Below are 13,070 nucleotides of genomic sequence, written 5' to 3'. Positions count from 1 at the left end.
GTTTTGGGACTACAACTCCCATCATCCCTGACCACTGGTCCTGTTAGCTAGGTATGATGGGAGTTGTAGTCCCAAAACATCTGTAGGGCCGAGTTTGCCTATGCCTGAGTTAGGGTGTGCCTTGGATCCAAATGAATCAAGAACCCCTGAAACAATTTGTGGCATCTTGGAGGTGCAGACAGGAAGGAAGTGACAGACAATGATCTACTAAAAGCAAAACCAAACCAGAATTTCCACCATGATTTTGGAAACTTCAGAGGAGGCACTCAGACTGCTGCTGCCTTTTTTCAGTCCAGGGGTCAGCTGCTCTTGTTCATCCTCGCTGTCTAAGCATACCAGGACTAGAATTGAGGATGAGATGAGGGTGCATTTCCTCTCATCTCCTGCAACACAGGCTAGAATTGTTGAGCATTAAGTTCTCTGTTTATTACTGGTTTTATGGATTATATTTCATTAGTCCAAAGACATTTCTCTTTAAAAATAATCCATTTTATTCTGGTTGAATAGAAGGAAACTATGGCAGGGTTCATTATGACAGTGTTATGACAGTGTAGATCAGAGGTTATGGTGACTTTCTTCAGTAGGTCTGGTGCCAGAAGCAGCCCCATAAGAGCCTTAAAACTTTGGCTTTGTTAATTGTATTTTTTAAAAACACACACCAAAAAAACACATTGGAGTACAAGCCAAACAGCTTCTTCTTCTACTGTAATACAGTAAACAAGAAAGCTTAAAATATGCATAGGAATATTCAGTTGTATAAATGCAAGTCTCTGTTAGTGGGGATAGTGAACCCATGTCTGATGGGCCTTATCTGCCTGCCAAGCCACTTCCTTCTTCTTTAGTGATCACTCATAACTGAGTAAGATTGTCTTCCATGAACACAGTCTTCACAGTGAGTCCGTAAGTGACTGTGGAGGCCAATTCTGGATCAGCACGTCCCTCCATAGTGGGGACATAGGTTTCGAGCATCTTCAAAGCCCATGACACCTTTGGTAACGGCTATCCTCCAACTGGAGTGCTCGCAGGCCAGTGTTTCCCAATTTCCAGTGTTTATACTACATTTGGGACGCGGGTGGTGCTGTGGGTTAAACCACAGAGCCTAGGACTTGCCAATCGGAAGGTCGGCGGTTTGAATCCCTGCGACGGGGTGAGCTCCCATTGTCTGGTCCCTGCTTCTGCCAACCTAGCAGTTCAAAAGCACGTCAAAGTGCAAGTAGATAAATAGGTACCACTCTGGCGGGAAGGTAAACGACGTTTCCGTGTGCTGCTCTGGTTTGCCAGGAGCGGCTTAGTCATGCTGGCCACATGACCCGGAAGCTGTACATCAGCTCCCTCGGCCAATAAAGCGAGATGAGCGCCGCAACCCCAAAGTCGGTCACGACTGGACCTAATGGTCAGGGGTCCCTTTACCTTTAATACTGCATTTTAAAAGATTTGCCTTAAGAGAGTCTTTAAACCTCTTTTGTTGACCACCAGCATTACGCTTTCCATTTTTAAGTTTGGAATAGAGAAGTTGCTTTGGAAGATGATAATTAGGCATCTGAACAACGTGATCAGTCCAACGAAGTTGATGTTGAAGAATAATTGATTCTACACTGGTGAACTTTGCTTCTTCCAGTACACCGGCATTAGTTCGCCTGTCTTCCCAAGTGATATATTAAAATTTTCAGAGATGGAATCTTTCGAGGAGTTGGAGATGGTGTTTATAAGTTGTCCATGTTACACAAGCATACAGTAAGGTGGATAGTACAATAGCTTTGTAAACAAGCATTTTGGTATCCCTATGAATGTCCCAGTCCTCAAACACACTGCACTTCAGTTGGGAGAAAGCTGCACTTGTCGAGCTCAGGCAGTACTGGATTTTGTCATCAATGTCGGTCCTTGTGGAAAGATAATTGCCCAGGTAGGAGAAGTGATTGACACTTTCCAACATTACACCATTTAGTTGGATTTGTGTTGCTGCAGAGGGGTTGTTTTGTGCTTGTTGGTGCAGCACTTTGGTTTTTTGGATGCTGAGCGAAAGGCCAAGCTTTTCATTAGCTTCTGCGAAGATATTTAGGATGGTTTGGAGGTCATCCTCTGAGTGTGCACACACTACGTTTTCACCAGCATACTGAAGCTCTATGACGGAAGTTATGGTAATCTTACTCTTTGCTTTCAGCCTACTCAGATTAAAGAGCTTTCCATCTGTTCGATGTATGATTTCCACTCCCGTGGGGAGTTTCCCTTCAACAAAATGTAGGATGATGGCAATGAAAATGATAAATAGAGTTGGGGCAATAACACAACCCTGTTTAACACCTGATCCCACTGTGACTGGTCCACTTTGAGAGCCGTTGTTATCTGCGATTGTTGCTGCCATGTTATCATGGAGGAGCCAAATGATGTTCATAACTTTATCTGGGCAGCCGATTTTCAGAAGGACAGTCCACAGGTCATTATGATTTACAGTGTTGAAGGCCATAGAGAGAGTGATAATTTTGGCATCTCTAAAGTCTGCTGGGATCTCCCCTCTCTCTCCCATATTTTTCGATGACCTTGTGAAGTTGTGTAAGTTCAGTTTTGCCCACTTTGAGGTATCCCATCAGATCCGCTGGCTTTGTTGTTTCTCATTTGGTTAATAGCAGTACACAACTCGCCCAGATTTGGAGATTCTGCAAGCTCATCTCCAATTTGTTTTTGTGGAATTTGTGAGGGGACCTCAGCAGCTACAGGGGAGTTGTGGTTAAGGAGATGATGGTAATGTTCTTTCCAGCACAGTGCAATAGCTTCTTTATCATTTAGAAGTGTGGTACCATCTCTTGAGCGTAGGAGGCATATGCCATGATTTATTGTCCCATAGATGGTCATTGCGGCTTTAAAGAAACTCTGTGCATCATGAGTGTCAGCTAAATGCTGGATTACTTGAGCTTTTTTTTAACCTCCAAGTGTTCTTTAGTTCCCTGGTTCTTCTTTGAACCTCAGCCTTAGCGCTGGCATAAGTTTTATTCTTAGTGGCACAGTTTCTATCTCTTCACCAGATCTGAAAGGCCTTCCTTTTCTTGTCAATAATGCGTTCAATCTCACTGTCATTCTCATCAAACCTGTCCTGGTGTTTCTTGGTTTGGTAGCTAATAGTTTGTTCACAGGCTGCAATAATGGATGTTCTTAGCTTGGTCCACTGTTCCTCGATGTTGTCAGGGAACTCCGAAAGCAGATAGATGGTCCTTAAGAGTCGTTTGGAAGCAATCTCGCTTAATAGGATCTTGAAGGGTTTGAGTGTTCATTTTGTGCCTTGGTTTCCTTCCTTGAAGCCTGCATCGAGGTATAATCTTGATAGTCATTGTGGAACATATTAATTGGTGATCTGTTCAGCAGTTGTCAGCACTCGTACTAGCAAAATCAGGCATATTTTCTCATCTTTGCAAAGGGGTACCTTTTCTCCCTCTGGTAAAATACCACTGCTAGGAGGTCTTTCTGATCAGGAGAAAGGAAGGACAGCTAGAAGCGGATTAGTTTAGATGCCAGCATGAATGCACAAGAATGGGATTAATGTGTGGCCAATTGAAGTTAAAATAAATACGTAAGGATTTTTATGAGCTAAATTAAATGCAGAAATAATTTCTGAATATCACCGCTAGGCTTTAAAGAGAGTACCTTCTGTTGTTGTTTAGTCGTTTAGTCGTGTCCGACTCTTTGTGACCCCATGGACCAGAGCACGCCAGGCACTTCTGTCTTCCACTGCCTCCCGCAGTTTGGTCAAACTCATGCTGGTAGCTTCGAGAACACTAGCCAACCATCTCGTCCTCTGTCGTCCCCTTCTCCTTGTGCCCTCCATCTAGAGTACCTTCTAGATTTCTACAATTTTCTGTCAGAAGTGTTGCAACCCAGATAGATTGGCGGGGTGTAAATAATAAAATTATTATTATTATATAAACAAGTCAGAAGCAGGAAGAGAGGCTTCTCTTGGCTGAGGATTTGGCATACGTAGGTGAACCTAAGGGGCAAGGGAAGTTGGTGAAAAGGAGAGAAAAATGCCATGAACCTTGCGCCTTAGTGCAGCTGGCAGCTGAATATGAGTGTTAGCATAGATACATGTGGCCTCACTGACCTGGCAGAAACGTGACTCGTGTTGTATGTGCACTGCAATGCTGGGTGGAGTTGCCGGTGGGGACACCAGAGGTCACCACCAGCTCTTGCCAGGTCCCTACTCTTGGGGATTTTATTTACATGTATTGCCTATCCTATCCTGTGGACTTGTCAAAAATGATAGACGAGCCATTGTCCCCAAAGGACTCTTCAGTAAGGCAGTAGATACAAAAGGCTGGCGAAGGAAGAGGCATTTAGAAGGAATTAATGCAGACTTGGTTAACCGTAAAAGAAAATTTCTATGCATTAGTGTCAAGTGTATTTACAACAGCATCTGATGTTACGGGTGTGAAGGTCATTTTGTTGTCTTGGTGGGCAAGAACATCATTAACCTGTTCGGGCAAGTTTTTAATGTTTGATGTTTTTAATATTTGATGTTTTATCGTGTTTTTAATATTCTGTTGGGAGCTGCGCAGATTGGCTGGGGCAACTCAGTCAGACGGGCAGCATATAAATCATCATATTAATCAGCATTCCCTCTACTACTTTTTCTGATTCTCAGGTAGAACCTTGTGAGTCTAGATTTACCAGATGTCCAGGTTTTATTGGGAAATAAAGCTTTGTGCCCCCCTTCCCCACATACGAATGAATGTTCTTTCAGTGGCAAAAACTTTCAGCATCAAGTTATAAACAGACAAAAGAAATCCTAACACATGCACAAATCGTTATTGCTGAACTGTGTTAACAAATAGTTGTCAATATAGAGTATATAATGAATGATCCAATGTGCTAATTTCTTCTCTGTTGTTACTGATTTCCCCCCCTATAGTAAATCTCAATCCTGTCCTTTCTTTCAAAGGATCCCTGGAAGCAAATAAACAAAGTAGTAATTTTTTTAAAAAAGTATGTCTGTCTGTCTGCATGTCTAGCCTGTTTTCTTAAATGTAGATGGAGCAAAATATCACTCAAAGGGACATTTCTGAATTCCTTCCTGGATTAATCGCCAAGTTTTTTTCTCTTTCCTTAATAGTATGACATACAATGACTTACTCATAGGAGGTTCAAAATGACTAAGGTGCTTTTAAAATGGAATACTGTAGGTAGGCATTTTATTTTTGTTTCCCAAGTAGTATCCAAGATACCCTGGTTTAATTTTATGGTTAAATCACACAATGCAAAATAAATCTCGTATTTGCTGCCAGCATACCAATGAAACTCATCTTGATACTTGGAAGATGGTTTTAAACAGGTTTTTAGGGACGCCTGATGCCTGGCATAGAACTGGGGTTCATTCTATTTTTTCTAAATGACTGCCCCATCCCATTCTGACTCTCCACAGGCCCTGTGTTGTCTAGTGTGGATTTAGGAGCATATGTGTGCTGTACTGGAATCTTGAGTTCTTGTGTTCTTTCTCCCCCCCACCTCCCCTCTGTCTCCAGATTATTTACCAAGACACTTCAGCCTTGTTTGTGACTGTATTTGCCTTCTGTACATATGTTTTTCTTTGCAGAGTAAGGAACTGCATTCTAACCCACAGGGAGAACTGGCTGATTAATGTCTTGATTGTATTGTGCTACTAGAAATTCATTTCATAATATCGGTGAGATGTCACAAGGACTTAGCTTTGGCTAAGGCTCCGTGCTAAGTAATAATGCACTGAACTTTGTCTTGCTAATGAAGATTCTGAAACGTATCGATGCAACTACAGGATCTATGTTGTGTTTTGGCCTTAGGTATTGTCGAAGACTACAAACCTCCATTTTATGACGTAGTGCCTAATGACCCCAGCTTTGAAGACATGAGAAAAGTGGTCTGTGTGGATCAGCAGAGGCCAAACATTCCCAACAGATGGTTTTCAGATCCTGTAAGTGCCCAGCCCATCACATCCTGCCATATTTCTTACAGATCATCCTTTAAAAAACAAAACGACGTCTGCTGTTGTGTTCCTAAACATTGGAGATCCATATGTGATTGGGCTACAACTCCCATCATCTCCAGTCAGCTTAGCCAGAGGTCAGGCATGATGGCAGTTGTAGTCCAGTAACATCTAAGAACTCAAGGTTGAAGAACATTTGTGTATTCCTAAAAGGCAATGTATGTGCCCTTAAGAATGAGTATACTCTTAAGGGACAAGGCTTAAGGCACATGGGGTGCATGGTCACAAAAATTAATCCTTGCCCTGAGAACAGCTATTATTTTTCTCAGGGTGGGGTGGGGGCTAACTCTACGTAACAGTGATGCCAAATCATTGTTAAGCTTCAATGACTATAGAGGGGGGTGGGAACCTTTTTGGCCTTGTAGGTGATGTTTGACAGGTGTGTGGGAGTGCTCATCTGCCACTCAGACAATGTCAGTATGACACAAGAATGACAGGTGGGCTGGCCCACCTACTGCTCAAAGCTTTGCCTCCCCTCTCCCCTTCCCTGCTACAGCAGGAAAACAATGTGCTTTGAGGGTACATAGTGCACACAGCTAAGGTGTCTGAACCCTGGTATCTCATGTCCTAGTCCAGGCATAGGCAAACTCCGGCCCTCCAAATGCCTGGGACTACAATTCCCATCATCCCTAGCTAATAGGAGCAGTGGGCAGGGATGATGGGAATTGTAGTCCCAAACATCTGGAGGGCTGGAATTTGCCTATGCCCTGGGGTTGAGTCTTGCTGCCTTGCCTGTAAGAGCCTATTTCCTGCTGGCAACAGGCATTTCCAGCCATGCAACATTAATCATGCCCTCTAGCCCATCAGCTGACATCATCACTCACATCACCTGGTTGGTTGGTTGGTTGGTTGGTGGGTATGGTTTGCAGAAAACTGCTTTGCATGTTCATTTGGACCCCTTGGCAGGCCAAGAATGACCCAGGACTGGTTGTTCCCCACCTTTGGACTATAGATTGGTGTGGTGTCTGAAATGACCTTTTATAGATTCTTGAAGTCTACTGAGATTTGCATGGACAGCGTTTCAAAACTTGATCTGATCTGAATACCCATCTACCTTTCCTTTTCAGACGTTAACTTCCCTTGCCAAGTTGATGAAAGAATGCTGGTACCACAATCCATCAGCCAGATTAACAGCGCTGCGTATTAAAAAGACTTTGACCAAAATCGACAATTCCTTAGATAAGCTCAAAGCTGACTGTTGATAACCAACACCTGATGCTGACAGGACATCATGGCTTGTGTCCAGCATGGAAGAATGGCTTGATGAACTCTAGGATCCGGCCACAAGTGGCTTCAAACAGAGGCAGAGTTGTTTACCTAACCAGCCATTGAAAAGGAAATAGACCCATGTGAGCCTTAATCGATGACTGTCCATGGTATTTTACAAATGGCCAATCTGTAAAGACTTAATGCTGAATCTATGGTGGCCTATGGAAGGAAGGAAGGAAAGAAGAGAAGTCCTAAGACAAAACTGGGGCATTAAAACCATGGCTTTTTTTAATTATTATTTCATGAAAAGAAAGAAAAAGGAAAGTGTCTCCTTGTCTCGCTCCCAAGTGGAAGTGGTCAATTCGAATCAGCAATATTGCCTGCGCTTCTCTTTATTGCACTAGGGATTCCTTGCATTCCTTACTTGCACTGTTACGGTTTAATTTGAAAGACATGACTTGCCAAAAATATGATTGGCCCTGTACTCATTGATATGTTTTTTTTAAATAATAATAATAATAATGGGACATCCAATTTGGGAAATTGAACTTGTAACTGACTCTTTTTATTATTATTTTAAAGCTGCATTTTACATATGTGTACCGTTTACAATAATGCTGGACGCTAGGAATTATTGTTTATATGGAAACTGCGAACTTTTATTTATTATTAGTGCACTTAACAGTTTTAAAATACTGAGGAAAGTGCGAATAGTTAAAAGCTTATTTTTATGTGGCTTCTATCATTTATTTCTTACAGACGTATTTTTTTGGGGGGGGAGGTTTAACACGGTATAACCTGAAATGGTCCTTCTCCCTGCCCCCCCCCCGTATTATCAGTTATACACTTTAATCGCCTTTTTTAAAGTGCTTCACATTTTATATGCGTGTGGTCTGTAACATATATTTTTCAGTTCAAAATACGCGGAACATTTATATATAAATATTATATAGATATATATATCTCTCTTAAATATAAAGCCATTATCCAAATGATGCCACATCTAGTACCTTATTGATCCTAGAGAAAGGGGAGCAGCAGAAGAAAATGGCAGAATGGTAGGCCATGGATCGTATTATGGGAAAGTGCATTTTTCTTCTTCTAAGCTACATACGTAATGTGCATATGAACTCTACCGGGGCGGGGAGAAAGCTATTTTTTAAATTTTACTTCCTTTTTTTGTATTTAGCAGTTATTTGTATAAATGACATAGAATATTTTCAAGTCAAATGGAAAGAAAATGTCCCCTCGTTCTGCTAGTGCCTCTTGTGGTTCGAGGTAAACGCCGTAAAGTTTTGCATCACCAGCGTATATCCACTGATTATCTTCTCCCTGCCTTTGCTGTTTCTGCAAGTCAGAAGCAGTGTCAACAAACTGGTGGTGTAGGACAGAACGCCACTGAAAAACACCAGAGAGATTCTTCATAAAGGTGATGCTGATGATGGGATGCCGGGCAGTTGTTGTTGGGGAGGTGGGGTCTGTGCTGGAGCAATGACCTCGCAAGGACACAAATTATTGTGTGATGATGTATGAACAAATCAGATCATGCTGTTCTGACCGTGGTGTTTTTTGTTTTTTTAAAAAAATAATAATCTTGAGTTTCCTGAGTAAAGAGTTTTGATCTGAGTGCCTTGCCTTATAACTGTGTAGCTGTTCTCCCTGTGGAGCCCTCATAGTGAAAACGATGGATGCTGAATGTAAGTGGCTGCCCTAACAACCGTTAAACCAGCACGATGCCGCAAGCTTAGGAAACAAGCTGAATGGACTTTGTTTTGAGCTGATTGTTCCAAATGAGACAGGGCCCTGTTGCGGCTTCCATTTCCCCCGTTCTCCTTCAGATTGCTTTACGAAAGCTCTTTTGGGAGAAGCGTTGTAAGAGCTTTGATTTGTGCGCCTTTGCTCCATGGAAAACTGCTGCGCCTGTCACTGAATACAGGGGGCGGGAGGATATGGGGTTGTTTCCAACTCAGTTCTTCTGATGGAACTCAGTCATGCTCTTAGTTTCAGCTGGTCTACTCTGAGCATGTCTGACACTGGCTGCAAACCATGGCCCCTCTTCTGAGACGGGGTTAGGTGTGCCATGATTTGCTGTGCTGGAAACTGAATCAATAATATGATCTGTTCACACGTTGCGAAGAAATGCTGGGAAGAGTCTGTGTTTGGATGCATTTGTCCCTAAGGTTTCCAGGGTGTTGAGATGAAGTTTGGTATATGCTTGGAGAATGATGGCTTGCCGCAAAAAGTTTCATCCTACTAAAAATAAATAAATGATGATAAGGAAACTGGGGACGGGTGGAGGAGAGGAGATAAAAATCTCCTCCTGTCTGGTTAATCAGAGTGAACTTTTCCATGTGTTGGTGGGTGAGCCAGACTACCTAACTATATTTAAAAAGCAAACTTCTAGTTCTTCTACCATTTGTATGGTTAATTTGAAATGACCTAATTTGTGAATGTCTTCTTAATGATGAGGTCCTCTTTTAACAGTATGAAAGTCTTCATCAAGGAAAGTGATATTAAACATTTTTAAATGAATTGTGGGTGTTCTGGCACATCTGTACTACTGCTTCAAGTTTGCTTACTTAGTAGTACAATATCTACTGCTTGTTAGTGGCAAGTCAAGTGTTTGCGGGATTGCTAGTGCATGGTAGAAACATGGGAAGCGTCAAGGGAATAGTACAAGCACAGCAGGACTGTGTTGGAGGAGATAAAATTGCATCTGTTTAGAGGAGGCTCAATTGCCCTCTTACGATTCCAGCAATAATAAAATGTGTGTGGACATAAATTCTGCATTAAACCCTGATTCTGGTAATCCTATGATGGGCTAGGCTAGCAGTTCCTTCTATCCCTTATCAAAAATGTTTCCTTTAAAAAACCCAAATTCAGCACTCCTTCTTTATTCAGTGCACTTACACCATGATTATTTGATACCCTACACCACAGGAACAAGCATGTCAGCTAAGGGTGTGTACAATTCCTTGGGAGAGTGAAGTTCTAATCGATGCTTGAGAAATTCAATTTCTTTGAATTCCAATGTGAACAGATCTGATCTGCGCTTCCTGGGCTAATGTACATACTGGAATGTGCTTATCCTTTGGATTTCACACTTCTCTGAATTTTGCAATAAAGTTCTCCACTCAAAAAATCAATAACAATATGTGTTCTTAAAAAATGTGTATTTCAAGATGAAATGCTTCTGAAAATACGTTGAGAAATGTGTGCATTCAGGTAAAATGTTGTCAATGGCAAGAATACATGGAATAAACTGGAAAAGTGTTGGGATCACAAATGGATAAGCTGTTAACAAGCAAAGTCTGCCAGAATACAATGTTCAAAACTTGCAAAATGACAGTGGTCGGGTAGAAATTGCCTTTTGACTGGCAGAGTAGAGCAGTTTCCCCCCTTCATATTGGTTACTCTAGATGGATATTGCAATTGCTCATATTGCAAAATAGATTTAAAAATAGAACTTGAGGTCCGGTGAAAGGGAGGGAAAATATTATTGTTCAATGTCTACAGATTAAAGCACTGAGTTTGGGGGGCTTTTTTTAAGAAAAAGAAGAAGCAAACCAACTTGGCTAGCTAATTCTGAAACCTCTGTAGCTTGCATTTGACACATTGATAGCTTTAAAGCCCCCCCTCCCTGCAAATATTGAATTGCTTGGTTCCATAGTATTGGACATTTGAATAAAAATAGGCAGGTGGCCACGCTAATTTTGATGAGCAGGAGTGGAAGAGGGAAGACAAGTGTAACGTTGCATTCATTTAAACCTGGTGTTAAAATGTATGGCTTTTTTAAAAAAACCTGTGTTAACTTGGTGGCTTGAACTCCTGCTGTACAGTATTTTTTATCAGTAATGTGTGGTTGTAGCACTGTTCAATTTAGGTTACTTTAAATGAATTGATATAACAGTGATAAAGTGACCTTGCAATTTTTCAGGAAATCCCTCTTACAGACCTACAATTTTTGGAATTCCTTGGGAAGTGGAATTGACTGTTAAGCCACACTGAGAATTGTAGCTATGGGAGGGGAATTGGTGCCTCTTAACTTTCAGCACCCTTAAGAAACTACAGTTCCCAAGATTCTTCGGGGTGGGGGAGGCATAATACTGCTTTAACTGCATAATGCTGTAAGGTAAAGGGAACCCTGACCATTAGGTCCAGTTGTGGCCGACTCTGGGGTTGTGGCGCTCATCTCGCTTTATTGGCTGAGGGAGCTGGTGTATGGCTTCCGGGTCATGTGGCCAGCATGAGTAAGCCACTTCTGGTGAACCGGAGCAGCGCACGGAAACACCGTTTACCTTCCTGCCGGAGCAGTACCTATTTATCTACTTGCACTTTGATGTGCTTTTGAACTGCTAGGTTGGCAGGAGCAGGGACCGAGCAACGGGAGCTCACCCCATCGCGGGGATTCGAACCGCCGACCTGATCGGCAAGTCCTAGGCTCTGTGGTTTAACCCACAGTGCCACCCGCGTCCCTTGCATAGCATAATGCTGGTGGGGCTTATATTTGCCCTTGTTTCCTAATTATGCAAGCCTGCTTTTATTTCTAAAGATGATTGATTGTTTTCAACTTTCAGTTCCTGCAGCTGAAAGTGCTGTTCACAAGTGACAAAATAATTAATCTCCCTTAAAAAAAGAAAAGAAAACTTGTTAAATGGGGTCACTTGTATTAACTGGGGCAGCCATTGCACTGTGTGTCTCAACCACTAGATGTTAAATAAGCTGATGGAAGTACTATATGTGGTAAACGTATTATCACATTCTCATAAAGGTTTATTTCAGGAACATGTGGTTCTCCAGATGTTCATAGTTCCTGAACATTGGCCATGCTGGCTGGAGGGGCTGATGAGAGTTGAAGTTGATCTTCTGGAGGGTCATGCCCCAGGTTATATGGTGCCTGTGGTCCAACTTAAATTCCCAGCAATTGTCTTTTCTTAGCTGTAGTAGGTGATATAGCCTTTCCACTGATGTGCACTGTTTTGTGTTCAAGCTTTATGTCTCTTCTTGTTTCTCTGTTCATTCTGCTCATGGCTCTTCTGTGCACTGGCACTTGCAAAACCCCTTTCCCCAATCACCATGCATGGGGAAAGCACGCTTGCAGAAAATGAGCTGGCCACCAGAAACTTTCCAAAACAAATACACTGATAAGTAATGTGTCTCATAGGGGAAATCAATAGACCATTATTTTCAAGATGCCAGTCAAACATAATCGTTCTAGGCTCCAGAGTCCAAGGTTTATTCCCCAAGCAAGCTGGAGCAGATAGGCAGAGCTGTAAATCTTGGAGGGAAGTTTTCATAAAGAGAAGATTGCAAGCAGCCAATGAGGAGGCAGCATTTTAAGGACGCCTCTTTTGAGTTGCACAGCAGTGCAGGAGCATCTTCTGGGAATTGAGATGAATGCTTCAAATGGATGGTAGTCATGGATTCCTAGCTCTTTAATGCAATGGGGGTAGTATGAAGTGTTTGTTTATTGTTGACTAAATTTTCCATTTTGCAATAATTCCTAGAGCGTTGCATTTTTTAAAAAGTGTACAACCTTAGACATTGTCAGCATGCACCTAAAAGTGTGACTGTGGTCAACGCTGGATTGGAGGTATTATACAAGGAAACATGACAGTATGTAGCTTCCTGTGGACCATGGCTTTTCTTCAGCTGAAGGTGTGAAATGGCCATTGTTTGTTTACATAAGAACATAGGAGGCTGCCTTATACAGAATCAGACCATCGGTCCATCTATGTCAGAGTTGTCTCCTTTGACTGGCAGTGGCTTTGCAGAGTTTCAGATGGGACATTGCCAGCCCTTACCTGGAGATGCCCTTGGGAATTGAACCTGGAATCGTCTCCAAGCCAAGCAGATT

The 13,070-nt window shown here is 42.2% G+C and overlaps 1 protein-coding gene across 2 annotated transcripts in view; it reads left to right on the top strand.

Annotated features, from left to right (window-relative positions):
- Positions 1-8,839, top strand: part of ACVR1 (activin A receptor type 1) — a 69,658-nt gene extending 60,819 nt beyond the window's left edge. For both annotated transcript variants that reach the window (XM_053407349.1, XM_053407359.1), the window contains exons 9-10: positions 5,802-5,932; positions 7,072-8,839. In XM_053407349.1, the coding sequence (XP_053263324.1) occupies positions 5,802-5,932; positions 7,072-7,206 (266 nt within the window). In that variant the 3' untranslated portion in view covers positions 7,207-8,839. The remainder of the gene's footprint in view (positions 1-5,801; positions 5,933-7,071) is intronic.
- Positions 8,840-13,070: the final 4,231 nt, after the last annotated feature.

The sequence above is a fragment of the Podarcis raffonei genome, chromosome 1 (genome assembly GCF_027172205.1).
Source record: "Podarcis raffonei isolate rPodRaf1 chromosome 1, rPodRaf1.pri, whole genome shotgun sequence".
NCBI lineage: Eukaryota > Metazoa > Chordata > Lepidosauria > Squamata > Lacertidae > Podarcis > Podarcis raffonei.
Note: the sequence above shows the minus strand (reverse complement) of the source record. Positions and strands in the feature narration are given on the sequence as shown.